Raw genomic sequence first — 19,313 nt, forward strand, 5'->3', positions numbered from 1 at the left:
ACAGGGGCATCTAGCGGCTAAGCCCTAAAAGAGCAGCGATGTGTCGGGAGCTGAAGGGAGACACAGCAGCTGCTGGCACAGAGACGCATTGTTACAAAGCTGTTAGCTTACTAACTGCTCTACCCAGACTGAGCGCTGTAAAGCAAAACAGAAACACATAGCATGAGGGATACCCAAATCCTCTAATACCGGCTTTCCTATGTCAGAAACACAGCGTGCTAGTGAATGCATGCAGCAACAGTCTCCAAACTCCCAGAAGCATGGGCTCAGAAGCCTCCTCTGCACACAGCCATAGTGCTACTATCTTCCTTAACAACCTGCCACAGCTTAACTACATGAATAATCTTCACTTTTGATGGCTGCTCCGAGTCATTTCAGCTGATGTGTGCTAACTTTGAAAGCCAGTGTATCACCTTCTTCCATTACGCTCCCGACAACATTCGAAGACCAGACAGGCACCTGTAAGAACACTCTTTCCATGTTTCTTTTCCAGTCTGAACAGCCCTACTCTGACTACTTAGTGCTTGCGCATAAGCCACGATGCACAGCATATTTCTGATCTGATTAGTTCTCTAATTTGTACCTCTCCTATCTTGGCCACGCTTTTGGGGATGAAATGTAAACACAGTATTTCAGAAGCAAGTGAGCCACCAACACATGTAACAGGTCTCTCACTTCTGTTCTCTTTCCCCTTCCTCACAACAACTGAGCAGAAAGCTCACATTCATGCATAAGCATCTACTACATCTTTGAGGTCTCTTTTCTGAATGCTAATCACTGCTCAGGGCCCACGTCAGTGTGTGCACAGAGTCAGGACTGGATTTTGCTGAGCACTCGTCTTACCATCTGACCCCAATAAATGCAGGCAGCATATAGGTAAGGTTTGCTTTAGATACATTATCGATATAATCGACTAGCTTAGTTCAGCTTTTGTCACTGATACTCAGGCTTTGATCTCCCCACAGAAGCTGCTAAGAGAAAATAATCAATGCAAAATGCAATCATGCTTACGGTATATTGCAAAAACAGAATCCAATTAAAAAGACACTTCTCCCTCCAGACATCCTTTAAAAATGAGAAACTTTGTCATCACAGAAACAAGATAGAACACTTGCTTTACCTTCAAAAAGCAAACCTTTTTAACCTCAAAAACACACTAAGATTTGAGAATACGAGTTTTGTTTGCTGAGATCAAATATAGCAAGCTAAAAAATAGCCATGTTTCTAAACTTATCACTGTTTTACACATAGTGTTACAGCTGAAAGCGTGCCCAACGTTCATAATTCTGTGGAGCACCTCCACCCTGCTGACTGGAGGGCCGAGGTTGCAGAGCTGCAGGACGCCTACCGCAGGGTAGGGCAGTGCAGGAGGAGCCATTTCTCTACGTTAGGAGATGTTTCTGCACAACGTTTGGATTTGTGTCCTCATGGAGATGAGAAGGGTGCAGGCAATCAAACATCCTGAAGTGATCTTCAGGGAGAACTGCAAAACATGAGTTTTACCCATATAACCACAGCACCCACGGGCATGCAACCAGCCTACCAGAGTGCCAGCAACCAGGACTAACATTTACCAAGGATCTGTCTCTGCTTGATGCTGTGGAGCAGGACGTACTCCACACCATTCCTTCCTCCCTCACAGGTTTTGAGACCTCCTTCCCATCGCTGCGGCAAGCCGCTTCAGACGCAGAACGTTCCAGAACAACCTCTGGGCTGGGGCTGCTACTAATGAAGACCAGCTGGAGTCTGGTTTCTAACCACTTTATCCGGTTACTTTCAGGTAACACAAAACCAGGCTCAGTGTTCTGCACTGGATGTGTTCCGAACAACTCGCTCACCTTTTCTTCCCCAGAAACTCCAGCACGACCTTTTCCAGATGCAATAAGCAAACCAGTGTTGTGCCCACACCCTCACACCGCGGCTGACTGGGACTGCATAGGGAACGTGGGAGCAGCTTTCCTAGTAAAATCATTGCTCGCCTGCGTTCCTTGCTCTGTGTGGGCAGGTTAGCAAACAAACCCCCAGAACCAGCCTGAGGGGAGCTCTAAATCACACAGGGACGACAGCAAGCCGCCACTCGAGCTCCGCCAAGAGGAACCAAAATGGCGACCGAGCAGACAGCGCTGCGGAGGGGCGGCACGGCGCGGTTGCGGCCTTCCGGCGGCGGCGGCGCCTCGCAGGGCGGGGCGAGGTGAGGCGGCGCGCGCGGCGGCAGCAGCACCAGCAGCACCATGATGGCGCAGCGGGCGCTGCCCAACCCGTACGCGGACTACGACAAGTCTCTGGGCACCGCGTACTTCGATGCGTCCGGCCGGGTGAGTAGGGATGCAGCGCGGTCCCGGCTGTTCGGGGGACCCTGAGGTTCCTGTATGCGTGCTTTAAAGCTCGCCTCTTTCTCCAGCGCGGCCCTGCGCTCTCAGCCCGCACCCCTCCACTCGCTCACTCCGCCTTTCTCCCGTTTGCTGATGTTGATTTTGGTGTTTTTGCGTTCCCTGCAGCTGACTCCCGAGTTCACGCAGCGTCTGAACAACAAAATAAGGGAACTGCTGCAGCAGATGGAGAGGGGCCTGAAGGCTGCTGACCCGCGGGACTGCACGGCTTACACGGGCTGGGCAGGTAGGGCATGGCCGACTGCTCAGAACGGGGCTGGATGGCTCTGAAGCTGTCCTCTGGGTTAGGCCGAGTCAAACTCACTTCTTCACTTCATCCACAGTAAACGTGTGTCGTGACCGGCGCTTCTCTTGCACGATCTGTTAAGCCCAGGGGCTGTTATTTCTGGAGCCCCCGTTTTTGGCATCAGAACTCAAACTGCAAAGGAGGACTGCAGAGATGAGACTGGGTCTTCCTTAATAGCGCCAAACCTGTGTAACAGATAAAGCTGGAGGATTGCAACGCATCTGCCTGGGAGATAATACTGGAGCTTTTGAAGAGCTCCAAAATCTAGCTGTGGGAAGAGTGCTGACAAGTAAACTGCTTTTCTGTGAAGCAGGCATGTGTGCATGGTAGGCCACTTCCCTGTAAGCAGCAGTAAGTGGCAGTCGTAAGCTGAGAGCCTGCAATAATGTCCGTCTTTTTTGTTTGGGCAGATTTTTATCTTAAGACACTGACTGACAGACGGTTCCCCAGGCAGTGCCCCTCCACTCAGCCAGGGCCACCTCTGCTTCAGCATCTGCTGAGGGAACAGAACTAAAGAGGGAAACCTTACTCAGTCAAACTCTTCTGTGCAAAGCTTCCAGGAGCTCGTCTCTATCCTGTTCTGCATTTTCAACCTGTATTTTCATTTTTGGGAGCATGCCCTACCTTCCCCGCCCTATCCCTATGCCCTGGAGCCAGGGAGGATACACCTTTGGATTCTGCTGGGTGCTTTGTCAGCTTTTCTGCTGCTGCTTTCTGCATTGTGCCAGGCTTTAGGGAAGCATCTTGGGATAGTCAGGTACTTGTTTGGCTGCTGCAAGACTTTTTGCTGCCACAGCTTTTTCTTTTTTTTTTTTTTTTTTTTTTAACCTATATGCTGTAATCCCAAATGGCAATTTTCCATATTATAATCTGAGCATGGCTTGTGCTTGGATACCGTGGAACTTGATGCCAGCAGTTTGCTTGGGAAAACAGTATTCATTGTTGCTAAGGTAACGTTACCACTTGGTGAGAGCAATGTCAGAAATGGCTGCTTAAAAATTTTAGCAAGGTAGACAGGCACTGAGAGTACTCCAAAGCAGTTAATAAGAAACGCCAACACGCCACTGTTGAATTCCAGCATGGGAGAGCATTAATTTCTTCCTTTTTTTCTTCCTACCCTGGGATCATTTCTCGTTGGGCATACAACCTTCCTGCTCTGGCTAATAGGATTAGAAAGAGCCTGGGGGCAGTTTTCCTGTGGGTCGCTGCCAGAGAAGTGAAGTTTGCACATATTACATTGTATCTTAGTCACCCACGTTTCTTTTCTAATCCTAGCTGTATTAATTTATTCAGCGCTGGTTTCCAGAGAGCAAATTAATTGGGCCAAGACAGCAGCTTTTTCCCTTAATTGCTTATGTAGAAAAGGCTTGTTGAGCATCTTCTCATGTAAATCATTGCCCAGCAGTCTGAAATCAACCCGCACTCTTGTGGCCACTAATAAGAAAGATTTGAAATGTGCCTCTTCTAGCGTAAACTCTGCGTGAAATGCAACATACTTCAGCATACTACATTACACCCAGTAATACACAGCATATGCTGGCACTTTACTTTGGTGCCTTTTTCTTTCCCAGCACACTTGAGAGCCTTTCCTCTCCTCACTTGCTTTTGTGCCAGTGAAGCCACTGCTTCTTGGCATGTGAACTTGGAGCAGAGGAAGGGAAGGACTTGCATTTTTCAGCCCGGAGGCAGAGACAATGTGCTCGGGTTGAGATTATCCAGCATACAGCTGAATGTCCTCAAAACACATTTGGATCAGCTCGTTATGATTTCATTCAGTTCCCCATAGAGATCAGGGCTCTGTAGGCTAAGCCTAGAATGTGCCTGGGTGTATACCAGGCTCAGCTCTCGTGTTCCGTTTTGTCTTTTAATCTGTTTAGCTAGACAGCTGCAAAAGCTATTATGGTCTTAATCTGTTTTGCTGTTATCAGAGTATTGACTGAGGGAAAGTAAACTGCTGTAAGCTAATTTTGAATCAGAAATGGTTCAAATCTTGGCAGAACTACGATGGTCTCATCAATTTTCAGACAGATCAGCATGAGGATGCCCAAGAGTTGCTTGTGCATTGGTATTTCTCAGAGGCCAGGAAGCCTTGGTCCAAAGGCTACCTTGACTAGAAGGCCAGATGGTGGAAAAGAACCAAGAGACCTGACGTCACTACTGCCACATCTTTGCTGACTGCAAAAGCCAAGAAGCTCCTGAGTCTGATCCCTGGTGGCCTGTTGCGTCCTTCCAAGATGATGGGGTGGTCTGCTCTCTGAAACACTGTGTAAGGGAGAGCCCCCTTAGTGCCCCTTCTGGCAGTGCTTTTGGGATTTGTTTCCCATGCAAACATTGCTTTCTCTAGCAATGCACTAGCCATGGCTTTGACAGCTTGAGAGCCTCTGGAAGAAACTAGTTAGTGCAGGTAGCTTGCCCCAGCTTTTGGCTGGCCTGAGAGTAGGGCTGAGCTGCCTTTCTGAAGGCGCTCTTCAAAAGATATACCCAGCAAAAGAAAAGCAGTTCAGGAATGGATGGAAATTCAGGAAGAAACCTCATAATCCCAAGGACTTGCATCACCTTACAGTTCTATTCAGAAGAAAAAAAAAAAAAAAACAAACACCAGAAATGGCTTTGGAATGCATTGGTGAGTGTGAGATAATTTCCATACCTCTGCACCAGAAAAGAGGCTTATTGTCCTTCGAGCTGGGCAGTAGAGCTGTTCTACCCCACTCTGTAACTTTTATGCCATGCCTTATCAAAATGACATTGAATTTCCCACAAGAAACCATCAGGCTTTCTTGCAGTGTTCAGAGATGAGTTTCCACTGCTCTCTACTCCTTGATGTCTTGCTTTGAGAGTGCTGGCTGACTTCTCTGGGTCAACATAAGATCTCCAGGCCTTTTCCTTGTTACTGTAGATGACAGGTCTGGAACTGATCCAAATTAGCAGTGACCCAGAAATCTCTTGTGGAAACCTGGTGACCTTTGTGAAAAGACCACACTGGTGGGTAAGGAGGCACGTTCAGAGCAGTGTGATGGGCGTCCGTGCTCGTCTTGCCAGCACTGTGGTGGAGCTGTCACCACTTTTATCCATCCTGCTCAGCGTGAGGGGAATGCTTTGCCTTGCTGCTGCTGTTCTCCCACCAACTGAACTGTTTGCAGTGGTAGTGCAACCAACGGAACTTGTGGGGAAGCCAAGACACAGTTTTCCTTCGGTTTGATCAACAGAACAGTCATCTGGTAGAGACTGTTTTCAGCCTCTTGCGGTGCTTTAGCACTTGAGCAAGAGCTTGTCTTCTCTCTGCTCTGTTGGAGGTAATGGATGCTGAAATTAGGACCACTGGCATTAGTTGACTGCTGCAAATACATCCGTTTCCAGTGCGTGCATTTAAATCTCCTCCCACACCTCCCCAAAAGAAATATTTAACGCAAAGCATCCCTCTGCATCTGTAACACTTCTTATACAGGATGGCAAGAGATGGAGATGTTAAATAAACAGGCTTTGATGTGAGATACACAGAACTGGTATTTGCCTCCTGATTCCCTGCAGCTAGCAAGTATCTCAGGAGTTCACATTTCGGTGCATTGGCTCCTTGCATGCTAGAGACAGATTTTTTGGTCATCAGAGCCCTATTGAAAAAATAGGTTGTCAGCAGCACCCATGTTCACCACAGTCCTGCACCATTAAGTGATGTCTGATACACAGGTGGCTGTTCAGCCAGATCTTATGCTGCAAGGAGGAATTCACCTCAGGAGTGTGAATTCCTTTGAAGAATGAGTTGAAAAAATTGTCTTTAGATACAGTTTGTACAGCTTTTAGTTTTTAAAGGTGAAGGGGGGGGATAAATGATTGGGGAAAGCAAAGGTCTTGTTTCCATTCCTTAATATGGCTTAATATAGATCAATGCTTTTTGGAATCTTCTCCAAAAGACTGACCATTGGAGAGCACTTAGGCTGTGGAGGAAAGGGAGCAAGGAATGTTTTTCAACAGGGAAAGCAGACAAGTCAGTGGAAAACACTGCTGAGACTCTTACTTTCTTGGAATTCAGTCCTAGCAGTAGTGTCTTGGCATGGTAGTTATGTACACAATTAGGGTGGTACAATAGCCATGGGAATGGAAGTTACTTACAAAGCAAGAAGGTGTATATTAAAGCAGGTCACTCAGAAGTGCAAGCTGTGCTCAGACAGCTATCAGATCTCTTAAGAGTCTAGAGGCTGTGCTAGGTGCTCAGTAAATCAGGGGAAGTAACTTTAGGTTGGCTGGCTCGAAGAGGAGCTCTCCTTTAAAGAAGGGCTTCATGCCCACATCCTGATAAACCCGAATGATGGTATCATGCACCTGAGCTTCTCCCTCAGAAATTCTAACACTGAACTGCTTGGAGAGAGGACGAGGTTATTAACTTCACTAGGCAATGGAAATGTGCCTTTAATGTGCAAGTGAAATTGAATTGTCTGTAGCACGAAGCTTTTGAGATTACCCATGCCAAAAGAGAAAGAGATTTAAATTTAAAATTGTCCTCAGTACTACAGAAAGTAATTCAGCAGCATGCTTTTTCTTGCACCACCACCCCTTTGCAACATCAAAATCTGCAGAGATTGGCTCAATTAATTTAGACTTAAATGCAAGACCTGTGACTTCTTAGAAATGTTTATTGATAGGGGATGAAACTAGCTGTAGGCCCTTTAAAGCTTTCTCCAGTGCATGTTTGAGGGTGCTTTCCAGATCAGGTTGGTTTGAATTTGGCAGACCTACTGCATGCAGTTACATACTAAAAGCTTGAAGAGCTGGATGAAGACTGGGCAGACAGAGTCAAAGGACAATAATTAATGTGACATTAGTAACAGAGTTGTTTCTGTACCTGTCTGTACCCTGCTGAAAACATCCCAGGAGGATAATGGGGCTTTTGCATTCCAAGTAGCTCCTTCTATTCCAGATCTGGGCTGCTGTCGTGAACGTTGTGCTGCAGAGGAGAGTCTTTGCTTTTGTAAGATGCACCAGTCTGTTGTGTAGGTCTTGGGATCTGCTCAGTGGGAGCCAGTGGGAGGAGGAGAAAAAGCCAAGCAGGATGTCTCACAGGTGTTGCTTCCCAGTGCTGAAGATATGTCACTTTTAAATCTGATCCAAATAAAGGGACCCAGCCCTTCAGCTCTTGGCATGGGAAGAAGCAGTAGAGACAGGGTGCCAACTTGCAAGCTCTGCAGCAAGTCCCGTCTTGCCTGATGTTTTCTGGTGTTTTGGGTTTTACAAACCAGTCCCTGGTATGGTTTATAGGTTTAGGTGTGTTTGTCTGGGTCTCATCTTTTGCTCTCTACTACTAAAACAGTATGTAACCTATGTAGCAGAAGCTCTGTTAGCCTCCAGGAGAAGCTATGGATGGTGCTGCTGGGCATTATTACGTCCTGCATGTACCCAAGAAGAGGTTCACAAGGCTCATGACCTGGATGAGGCTGAGGGCCAGGCTGTTTGTTGTGTTAAAGCAGCCAAGCTGTGTAGCAGGAAGAAGACACAAAAAACCAACTTTGCTGGTGGTTACAAAACTTGTGTTTCTTTTGCAGGCATTGCTGTGCTGTATTTGCACCTGCATGATGTGTATGGAGACCCAGCGTACCTCCACGTGGCCCATGAGTACGTGAAGAAGAGCCTGAGCTGTCTGACAAGACGATCCATCACTTTCTTGTGTGGAGATGCTGGGCCCCTGGCAGTGGCTGCCGTCATCTACCACAAACTGCAGAACCACAAGCAGTCAGAAGACTGCATCACTCGGTAAAACGCATGGTTATGTCTTCCTGTTCCTTCTGCACTTGCTGTAGGACTGGTCTGGGTTTGTACCAAGGCCTTTCCTCTATGCCCCAATATGTTTTTTGAAACACTCTCAGAGAATTCAGAAACTTGACAAGACAAGCAAACTTGTTGTGCCCTGAAGAAACATCTAGCTTAAGTGCAGATGTGCGTGGCTGCAGGCTGGGGAGCAGAGGGTATTCCTCAGTTGGTATTGCCACTTTAGAAATAATTCAGATAACACAGGGGAAAAATAATGCCCAAATAAATATATTTACAAAAAAAATTAAGGTGAGATTTAGGATTTTTTTAGAGCCCTTAAATTCAGCTTGACATCCATTTAGATGAAAAGAAGAACTTTGTCACTTGCTTCCAACTTGCTATTTGTTAGTTGACTTTGACTTTAACCGAAGATTGAAAGCATCCTTTTCAAGTGCTGAATGCAGCTGATTATGATTCATTTAATTCCATTTCCTGCCTTTCCTCAACTGTTTTCAAATATATTTTTGTTAGATACTTAAGAAAAAAGAGGACATACAAGCAGTATTACAGTCAGATCAGCAAATGGCAGAGGAAGGAGGATAGGGGGAGACTGCAGTTGCAAGCTCTTCTTGCTCAAGGGATATTGAGAAAATGAGAAAGAGCCTTGCATAGAATTGCTATTTTGAGTGGTCAGCACGCCAGCAAGACAAAACCATAGGCACTTCAATATGACACCAATGCCCTTAAAACAGCCGTGGTGCATAACACTTATTAAAAATACCATGGATGGGTATCTGAAGTGCCCGTGTGACTTGGAGACTCAGTTCCCACTCCTTTAACTAGGGTAGCTTTTCATTTGTGCAGATATGGACAGTCTGAAGACATAATTCCCTTTTTAAATTCTTGAAATAATCTGTGGTTTGAGTTTTGCCTGATGCTGTGTCAAAGTGGATTTGTTGTATTTGTTAATAACAAGGGAACTAACCTGTCAGACATTACCAGCCAGTTCAGTCAGTACATAAGCCCCAAGTTGTAGAAAATCCCTAATTAATGTATTCTTGCTGTAGATCTTCCCTTCATGCATCCCCCCTGTTCACCCTACAGTTTTGTGGCTGAATGGAAACATGTGATTGATCCTGCACTGCCATCTAATGGCATAATAAGGGCAAAGCCTTGAAATGGGTTTCTTCATACATCTTGGAAGAAAAATGGGTCTTTCTGGAAGAAACAGTTAAACTGTCCTTACTCTGCTACCAGCTCCCAGAGCAGTTAGCCTGACCGCGCTCCCTTTAAAAAGGGAATATTTCTCTTTGAGAAACAGCTCCCTTGATCCAAACTCTTAAGTGAGCTTTGAATATGCCTTTTGGTTACAGAAGAGTTGCAAAGTTATGCAGTGCAAGGGTATAGAAAATGCACTTCTGTCCCAGCTACAGAGAAGAGTCGGGGCATACAAAAATCCCATCTTGCTCTATGCTGCCTCACCTCCCCTCTGCCCAGAAAACAGTGATTCTTTGGCAGCTGGGACAACAGGCTGATTTGTGAGCAGTGGCTCTTTCTTTCCAGGCCCTCAGTTTACATCCTCATTTCTGAGAAACACATCCTGGCAACACACCAAGCATCTCCTACTGTACATATGCTGTGCAGGTTCTGCCACACATATCTAAAACAACAGAAGCTCCCCTGATAACCATAGGTAGGAAGGCAGCTGGAGGCAGAAGCAGTAATGCAAAGGGAGCAAGAACGGTAGCTCCAACTACTCCAGATTTCCCCACTAAGAGAAGGTTTTACATCCATATTGCTGAAAATCTCTAGCAAGGGTGGAACTGTTTATCCACCCATCCATTCCTGCTATTGCACCTGACATTTCCCTGACATCCTCAACAGACAGCATCTGTTCCTACCAGCCTGCTGCTAAGCAGAGCCTGTCTGCTGAACTGCTGAGCTCCTCCTTGGAAACCCTCCTCTTCATCTGCTTTCCTTCAACATGGGGACAGCAGACTTGAGGAGGCAAGATTTTTTCTTCAGGTCACACAGCTGGAAGCAGGATCCTTGCCGGATGGCTTGCTTGGACCCCCTTTATTCCCGATCTTGGATGCAGAATCTGTCTCATTGGTTTAATGTGAGAAACCTCCCCTAGGAGCAGTGCAAGAGGAGATGGGGTCAGGCCATCTCCTTGAGACATTTCTTCCTCCTTTCTCCTTCAATATCTCTGCTTACTTTGAGTCCAGTGCCAAGGGAAACTCCTGCCACAGGGAGTCCGAGCCCAGCATCCTCTCTCTGCTCTGAGGGTACACTGGGCGTTTGGTTGCTTCTTTTCTTCACAGCACATAGTTCTGCCTGGCAGCAAGGGCTGCCAAAGCACCTCTTCTGTTCCTCACACTGCTGTGACAGGGAAGCCCTGCACACACAGCTCTTATTTTAGCCCTTTCCCTGTTGCAGCCACAGCAGGAAGCAGCTGAGGATACTGCCTTGAAGCTGCTGATGCTGGAGTTTTAAAAGTGATGGCATTTTTCGGAGTGTTTTGTTGGAGATGAATGGAAAAATAAAGACAGAGCCTCTCAAATCTCTGCCTGCTGCTCATGGAATGGCATCCAGCCTTGATGGTGCTGTAGGGAGAGGCAAAACAGGAACCTTGCACTGAGAGTGAACTGAACTTTAAAGTGCCAATGTGCACAGCACTCAATCCCCGTTAGCACAACAGGAATATCACCAAATTTGCAATATGAAAACAGTCAGAAAAATGGTAGAGAATGTTTCTGACTCCAGCAGAGCTCTTGCTGCTCACTTGTGGGCCAGTGCCAACCAAGCAGCTGTCATTCCATGGCTGCCCCACAGACAGCCCACAGCATTCATGCTGCACACACTGTCCTCACTATTGCTTCTCACTCCCTAAAGAAAACGTTCTCCTGTGTCCCAGTGTCCTGCAGAGGCTTGGTGTTAAACCATGAATCCAGCTTTCACTCCACACCTCTTACCCAGATTTCTATCTCATGCAAGCACCTCTTTTCCCGACAGCATTGCTCTGCATGCTTTGTAGACAGGGAATGAAATGAGCTTTGCTATCAGGACTTGCAAGAATACAGGCTGAGATTTTTCCACACACTCACAATACTAGTTTGACTTTCTAGCATTCCTTGAGCAGCCACATTAGGCAGATACTTGAATTTGAAAGTAACCATTTCTGGCAAAGGTCTGCACTTCCAGCAGCATCGCAGGAAAGTAATGGTGAGTGCCTCAGACTTCCCCACAAGTAGCTTTCCCAGAGCTAGTGCTCTAAAATAGTACATACACATAATATGGCTGCAGTGTGAAACAAAGAACAAAAGAAGCCAAGCAAAAGCAGAGGGGAGAGAGGGATTTTGTACCTTGCACAACCAGAAAGCTGAGACAGGGACTTTCATGATATCTCTTAGGGTATAGGCAGCACTAGGGAATAAACTCTGTTTTAGACATCCAGTCTCACTGCTTGTTTACATGGCCTTGGCTGTCCTCTCATCTCTGTCACGGGCTTTTTTCTTTGCAGCCTGCTCCACCTACACAAGGTTGATCCACGAGTGCCAGACGAGCTGCTGTATGGGCGCATGGGCTATCTGTATGCACTGCTGTTTGTGAACAAGCACTTTGGAGAGGAGAAGATCCCTCAAAGTCACATTCAGCAGGTACTGTGGCTTCTCAGCAGTGGAGGCTGAATTAGCCACTTGATTTATTAGCTGTCTCTTTCCATTCCGCTCACCTTTGAGCACGTAAAAATCAGTGCTAGATGTAGAAAATTCTGGCAACAAATGAGAATGCACATTATGGTTTCCCTGTTGCTCATCCTCTTCCAAAGAGGAAGAAGTGCTACATGTCCCCCTCGCCCTATCCCTCAAATCATATGAATGCCCAGATAGCACTGAGTTAGCATCTCTTTCACTGCTTCAGCCACACTCCCCACCTTACATGGGGGATTAACAGCAGCTTTTTCTATTTGAGGTTATCTACTGTGCTGAATGCAAGATTGCAGTACTTTCCTCACACACATCTCTTCCCATCGACAGGTCTGTGAAGCAGTTGTAGCCTCAGGAGAGAGCCTAGCCAAAAGGAGGAACTTTACAACCAAGAGCCCACTGATGTATGAGTGGTACCAGGAATACTACGTAGGGGCAGCCCATGGCTTGGCTGGGATTTATTACTATCTCATGCAGGTAAGAGGCACCTGGAGGGGAGGGGCTGATAGCACGTTTCACATTTCTTTGAACGAGAAGGAGTATCTGAATGGCTTTGTGGTGATACTGAGCCAGGCAAAATCTCTTGTCTGAGGCTCTCTTCTGTTTGATCACGTATTTCCACTTCTGATGTTTTTCTCCAAGTCTGTCTGAAAATCAAAGAGATTGGGTTTTCCATCTCTGTGGTGGTCTGGAGGATCTACATTACACAAGCAGTTTCATGTAACGAAGGCCTAGGGATCATCAGCAGGATCTAAGCTTCCCTATTTTCTAATTGCTTACAAAGTATTTCCATTTGTTGACATTTCTCGGATGTTTCTCGGATTTATGTGTTTTTAGGAGGTGGTTATTTGGAGCCATCTCAGATCATTGCAGAGTGAAAATCGCTGTAAGAAAAGCATGGTGAAAGAGATCATAGGTGTAGTAGGAAAGCTGGAAAATGTCTCCCAAAATCAGAGCTTCTGTCTCAGTGTTACAACAGTGGGACTTCTTTCATTAAGCAGCTGAGTTCTGCAGTGCCTGAAGTAGGCAGAGCAAGGCAAGAGGCTGGGAGCTGCAATGCCTCTTTACTTTGATGTGGTCTTTCTCACAGTTCTTCTCAATTCATTGCTGTTCTGGGAATCTTCCTTAGCTTTGAAATCAGGGTGAAAATTCCCACGTGGGTCATTTTGTGCATACATTTGCAGTGCTTAAGCTTTGTCATAACAGCAATGAACAACATTGCTTTTTGAAAGCAGTTAGAGCGCTCACCGAGCAATGCAAATTATTTGAATATAGCAAGGCTTATAGAAATAGGATTTATTTTTTTTTATATTAGACTTCTCACAGCAGGTGGAAGACCACCAGGTCTCAAGTGCTTGGCTTCTCTTCAGGAAGTTTGTCTCCCATAAAATGCTGTGTAGGCTTCATGCTTCTCTGCTGTATGAAACACGAGGAGCCTGGACCAGCCAAGCATAACACACAAAAAAAAAACCCGTGGGAGAAGCAGACAACAGGAATGTGGACAGGAGGATGTTGGGCTTATGTCTCCAGTGGCTTTATAGCACAAGTATTGATTTTTAATTTTCAAGCTATCACCATCTTGGGAACAGCGCGATCCCGAGATGAAAGTCTCGCTGCAGTCTGCCACAGGAGGGCAGAGCAGTGCAGGTCTCCTGTGGGGCAGTGTCATTTGGAGAGGATGCTGAAGCCCCTTCCTTGCTGCCACCTGAGGTCAGTGGTGAAGCTACACCCTCGCAGTTACCCAGAAACATCCATGAAAATGCAGCATCACAGGCAGTTAGACTGGCCCAGCAGCTCACAGCTGCTGTGCTCTAGGTGCTAGGAATCATTCCTGGAATTCATCCCTAATACTGATTTTATGCAATTTACCTTTTTACTCCAAAGTTGGGTACTTGAAACTACGTCAGCTTAGTTTCAGGAAAAGATTTTTCTTCTCTTGCTTAGAGGGCTTTTGTGTGACAGAGGTGGGGAAGCTTTTGTTTGTGGGGATGCAAGAGTATGACTGGAAACGAGTTGCTGCTGACAGAGCAGCCTGAGGACTATCAGGTATTTGGGATGTGAAAGAAACAACTTCATTTACAAGGAGCAAGAACAGATGTGATTATAATTGGCTTTGTTTCTTTCAGGCAGACCTTGGGCCTGTTAGGGAGAGACACAGTGGTAATTCTCCTATTTTTAACACGTTGTCTCTTAGCCTGGCCTCGGAGTGAGCCAAGTAAAGCTGCACAACGCAGTCAAACCCAGCGTGGACTACGTCTGCCAGCTCAAATTCCCATCAGGCAATTACCCTCCCTGCATCGATGACACCAGAGACCTGCTTGTCCATTGGTGCCACGGGGCACCAGGCGTTATCTACATGCTTCTCCAGGCCTACAAGGTACCAGAAATCTTGCAGATATCTTTTGGTGACCCCTAAACGTGGAACTTCATCAAGGAGAAAACGCTGTTGGGACCCCAATGCCTAAAATCAGGCTGTCTTGTTAAAATTAAATCACCCTGTGGGACCAATGACTGAAACAGAAAGTTAAAAAACTACGTATTTTTTTAATTATTAAATTGTGTTTTAAAAAATTGCTTCTGAAAATCCTCATCAGCCTTTTTGGGGGTGTCTTGTTGCAGGTGATAATGCTAATAGCTAGTTGTGTGTTAAGCAATGGTCATACAGCCCATCCATCCCATCAAAAACATCCTCTTTTGAAAGCAGAGTCACGGTATTAAGATGACATGAGCAGCTAATTAACCCAAGCCCCCTCACTCACATGGGGATGCTCTCTGTGTGAGGAAATCTCTTCAGCGTGGGGGGATGTTTCTTGTCTCTCCAGGTGTTTGGGGAGCAGCAGTACCTGAACGATGCCCTGCAGTGTGCAGAAGTGATCTGGCAGTACGGGTTATTGAAGAAAGGCTACGGGCTCTGCCACGGGACTGCTGGCAATGCCTATGGTTTCCTAGCACTGTACAACCTCACTCAGAACATGAAATACCTGTACAGGGCCTGCAAGGTAAGAACCTGTGTGAGAGGAGAGAGGATTATTCTCTTCTGCTTCTTTGCAGTGCAACTTGCTCCTTTGAAACCTGATTTCTATTGCGGTAAAGAGGGAGCTAGCTCTAACCAGCTTCACCAGCACACTCCCTGAGCAGGGTAGTCGCTGTATGACAGCCTGCACAGAAGGAATATTTTGCAGAAGCTTTGTTCTGCAAAGGGATGATATGAGGTTGAAGGTGGTACTAATCTCAAGATGCTTCTCTAATGAAATCTGAACGCTATTCCTTTTCTTCCTAGTTTGCAGAGTGGTGTTTAAGCTATGGTCAGCACGGCTGTCGGACTCCAGACACACCGTTTTCTCTCTTTGAAGGTAAACCTCCATTCCTAAGCATGCGTTCAGCTCCTGAATATGAGCCAGCTCAGCACTGAGGAAAATGCTCCACTGCACCCTTTGCAGAACTCAGCACAAAGAACTGGAGGGAAATAGCCCTTGCTCTTTTTACCCTTTCCCAGAAGCAGTGTTCCTGTAACAGGCCAGTGGCTCCACTTGGAGCATCTTATCCTCTTGGGCCTGCAGCACAGATTCTGCACACATCTTATGGGAATGACTTTACAGGCCCAAATTTGCCTTCAGGTAATTTGCAGCCTGGCTCTTCAGTCTCTATGCATTTTTAAGGATTAAAATCCTGCATAGGCTTTCCAGTTGCATTTCAAAGATGAGTGCAGAGCAAGCAGGGTCCCTTTTGTAGGGCTCGTTGACTCCCCCAAAATCTGCCATCAGTAGGTAGTGCTGAAAGAACTGCTTCCTTAGCTAAAATAAATCTCCCTAGCTTTGGGGCACACCAAGGAGCAAGAGCCAGACACAAAGTGAGGATCTGAGGCAATGCAACATGACTGAGAGTTCTGCCAAGACATTTGCAAAGATTTTTAAGTCTGTAGACAGGTGAAGAAGAAGGAATGGGGCTGCAAGTGGGAAAAATCATCATACTTTCCCCAGGTAGTTTTCCAACATTTGACTGATTTGAAAATGCTCTCCCCACTGAAGAGCCTAAGCTGGTTGGGAATTACAGGCTCAGACATTAGCAATGATATAGCTCCTTCTGAATGCATTTTCCTGTCTTCCATCTTTATGACGCATTCTCTCCCTGAGTAACTGATGACTCTGATGACCAAATGGAATCTCTCTGAAGCACTTTGTTTTTTCTCGTTCTCAGGAATGGCTGGAACAATTTACTTTCTTGCTGACCTGCTGGTGCCAACCAAGGCCAAGTTCCCTGCGTTTGAACTGTGAACCTAAGCTAGGCAGTTCCTTGCCTAAATCTTTCAGCACTTGGAAAAGCAGTTCAGAGCTGCTTTCTCCTCCTTCCGAGCTCATTGTTGTTTACCTAACTGAACATAAATCCATGCTCCTAGGGCACACCAAGTTCTCTAATATTTCTAGTTGTTTTGTTGCATTGTTTCAGTTTAAACAACAAAATGCAGGTTTTGCTGGTGTCTCCTGAAAACACAGGGCTGCAGTTGGGAGCGGGGAAATATGTACAGTATTTTATGCGCTATAAAGTTTTGCTATTTTATGTATCCCATTTCCTGGGAGAAAGTTTTCTATTGAATGTGACTTTGCCTGTTTAAGTTTTGTTTTGGTGCTGACAAATAGTTACAGGAAGTTGACCTTGGAAAACACTGAGATAAAACACTGAGACTGCTGCCCTTCACTGTGCTTTGAAGCATTCTCTTTCTGTCCATGCTGGGAGTAGGCAGTTTAGGAGCTGCTCCACAAGAAGTGAATGTGATGGACAGTGGAATCTCTCCTTTTTTTTCATGTCAGATTGCAAACAGAGCAGCTGGAACTGCCAGAGCCTTGGCCTGAATTTACTCCTGCCTGCTTTCTAGGTGAAGGCCATTATCTATAGCTCTTTTGTGCATTTTTTCCAGTGACGGACAAATAACCCCCGAGCTTTGGTGCCTGTTATCTTATGCTAAACCTTGCCAAGTCCATTGCTCATGTCATGGGAACTTGTAATTTAATAGTAAGCTAGAATGCATACTGGTGCGGACGCTCTTTGTTAGCTTTGAAAATTTATTTTTGCAATCTTTTATTTAAAAAACAAATTCATATTATAGCTGATTGGCAGCAGCAGCATAAAGAAATAAATATTTTTCACTGAGTTCTCTCAGTGTTCAGCCTGTTACCTGTGTAGAGGATATGTACAGGCTTTGTTCTATAAGCTTTCCTGGATTAACCTGGATAATTTGAATCACTTGTTACTGCTCTTATGGTTTGATTTGCACTACATCTCCCCACCTGGAAAATCTGCTCTAGGTTCAACAGCTTTGATCTGACAGCACACCACAAACTTGCAGGGGGTAAATCTGCTTTAGAACCCTACGCTGCTTTGCAGCACTGGGGACCTGACCCCTTCCCCTATTAAACCATTGCACTTTTTTTTTTTTTTTTTAAGCTCCAACCATGAGCTAAGCACTGAGTACAGTGGAAGTTACTGACTCCACTATGCGACTTTGTGCTGTTTGAGGGCTGCTCCTCAGCCTGGACAAGCGAGGGCACGGGTTTGGTTTTTCAGGGGAGAGCTGGTGAGGGGTTCAAGTCAAGAGCAGGGCAGCTTCAGGGCAGCACAGGCAGTCTCCAAGCCAGCAGCATGAAGCAGAAGCTGCACAAGTTGTCTACAGTGCTGCTACGAGGACCATACCTGGTATGTTCACAGCCAGCTCACCTCTCAACAGTGGCACGGGCAGAGCTGAAAGAAGCTGTTTCAGTGAAGAGCAGAAAGCATTCCTGTAGATTCCTCCTCTCCTCAAAGAGCCAGCTCATCAGAAGACAGCCTGATGCACACAAATGCTCGTCTGCCTCAGGCTCGGCCTTCCTGGCAGGAGCCTGAAGCTCATCCAGGCTAAGTTCATCCCAGTTGTTTCTGGGACTCTTGCATTAAGGGGAGAGGTGACTGGAAAGGAAGAAGCACAGCCTCAAGAGCAGGAGTTGGCTAATCAAACAGTATGAGAGTGGGATCCTTGAGTACCTGAGGCCCACTGTAATCCCCGCTGCGATGCCAGAGTGGGGACACCGGTCTGAGCCTGGATTTCTCCTGGGCACTGCTTTGTAGAGGAGGTGGTTTGTGTGGCCTAATGGGGCAGCACTGTGGCCCAGGGTTCATACACACATCAGAAAATCACCAGGAGGGGTGCAGAACAGTCAGGTGGAGCACTGTTCAATAAAACATGACAGTGAACAAGCTTCCTTTGTTTCTTTTTTTCCTCATTTTGTGACCACAATTCATGTTTGAATAAATAAAGGTGTGCCACCACCACCACAATGGTAAAGTTGCTGAAATGTTCTCGGGTGCCCCGTATCACAGAATCATGCCTCATACTCCTCAAAAATAAATGAAAACCACAGCTTCAATTCGCTGTCACCCTGCTTAATTTGTGCTTGCTCAAATTTTCAGTGCAACATGAAACCACGACCTCAGACATACCTGCTCCAGACAAATCGGGTGACTGCTGCAACTCTGCTGGAAGCGGGTTCACAATTTCACAATGCAAACTCAAATGCACCGTTATGCACCTTCGGAATGAAGTTCTCCCAACTACTGTCACCAGCTTCCACAATCTGGTGCTCTGCCTTGCGGTGAGTACTGGAATCCAAGAGCCAAGCGCAGTGAAAACTCCAGCAAAGCGATACTGGATTGAACGAGTCAACTGGCAGGCTAAAAATTGTTGCCCAGCAGTGTCTGAAATGACAGGGATTTTCAGGCCAGTGGGTTCTGGAGGGGCTCGTTGGGCTCACAGTGTGCAGTGTTAGCTTCCAAACTCGCTGTCAACCCAGATGGAAAATTGCTCAGCGCTCAGACCAGTGCAGATTCAAACCTCCAACTACAGTGTCATAGCTGGCACATGTGGATGCTTCAGCATCTTCACGGCTGGGCCTTTTAACTCATGGAACTCATTAACCTTGGCAAGAGGGACAATCATAGATTTCTGGATTACAGCTGAATCTCAGAAGATTGCTTCAGTGACTGTTAACTTCCTGAATCAATCAAAAAGATGCTTTATACCTTCTGCATACTTGGTTTTTTTTTCTCCCCTTTCTCTTTTTGAGGAGAAGGTGGTAGCTTTGTTTTTAGCTTTACTTTTCTCAGTTCTGGAAAAGTCATCTACACGGGTCAGATCTGGAGCCAATGCCTGATCTGTGTAAA

The 19,313-nt window shown here is 46.2% G+C and overlaps 2 protein-coding genes across 3 annotated transcripts in view; one reads left to right on the plus strand and one right to left on the minus strand.

The window, feature by feature from the left end:
• CPS1 (carbamoyl-phosphate synthase 1) overlaps positions 1-2,085 on the minus strand; it is a 101,062-nt gene extending 98,977 nt beyond the window's left edge. For both annotated transcript variants that reach the window (XM_042822270.1, XM_042822267.1), the window contains exon 1: positions 1,839-2,085. The gene's annotated coding sequence lies outside the window, so the exon portion shown is untranslated. The remainder of the gene's footprint in view (positions 1-1,838) is intronic.
• Positions 2,086-2,213: 128 nt separating this feature from the next.
• Positions 2,214-18,350, plus strand: LANCL1 (LanC like 1). The gene is made up of 9 exons (XM_042822467.1): positions 2,214-2,315; positions 2,499-2,616; positions 8,211-8,418; positions 11,939-12,074; positions 12,453-12,599; positions 14,317-14,499; positions 14,945-15,121; positions 15,403-15,475; positions 16,320-18,350. The coding sequence occupies exons 1-9, from the start codon at positions 2,232-2,234 to the stop codon at positions 16,394-16,396; spliced, it is 1,203 nt and encodes a 400-aa protein (XP_042678401.1). The 5' UTR covers positions 2,214-2,231; the 3' UTR covers positions 16,397-18,350.
• Positions 18,351-19,313: the final 963 nt, after the last annotated feature.

The sequence above is a fragment of the Centrocercus urophasianus genome, unplaced genomic scaffold, assembly GCF_019232065.1.
Source record: "Centrocercus urophasianus isolate 14NV4802_14NV808 unplaced genomic scaffold, USGS_Curo_1.0 seq_20, whole genome shotgun sequence".
Taxonomy (NCBI): Eukaryota; Metazoa; Chordata; class Aves; order Galliformes; family Phasianidae; genus Centrocercus; species Centrocercus urophasianus.

What these genes read in the sequence shown, in the direction of transcription:
- LANCL1 (XM_042822467.1), top strand. Translation starts at nt 2,232, where the DNA reads ATGATGGCGCAGCGGGCGCTGCCCAACCCGTACGCGGACTACGACAAG. An exon ending in TCAGAAGACTGCATCACTCG is followed by an intron (nt 8,419 to 11,938) that starts GTAAAACGCATG and finishes TTTTCTTTGCAG; the next exon opens with CCTGCTCCACCTACACAAGG. An exon ending in ACCTGTACAGGGCCTGCAAG is followed by an intron (nt 15,122 to 15,402) that starts GTAAGAACCTGT and finishes TTTTCTTCCTAG; the next exon opens with TTTGCAGAGTGGTGTTTAAG.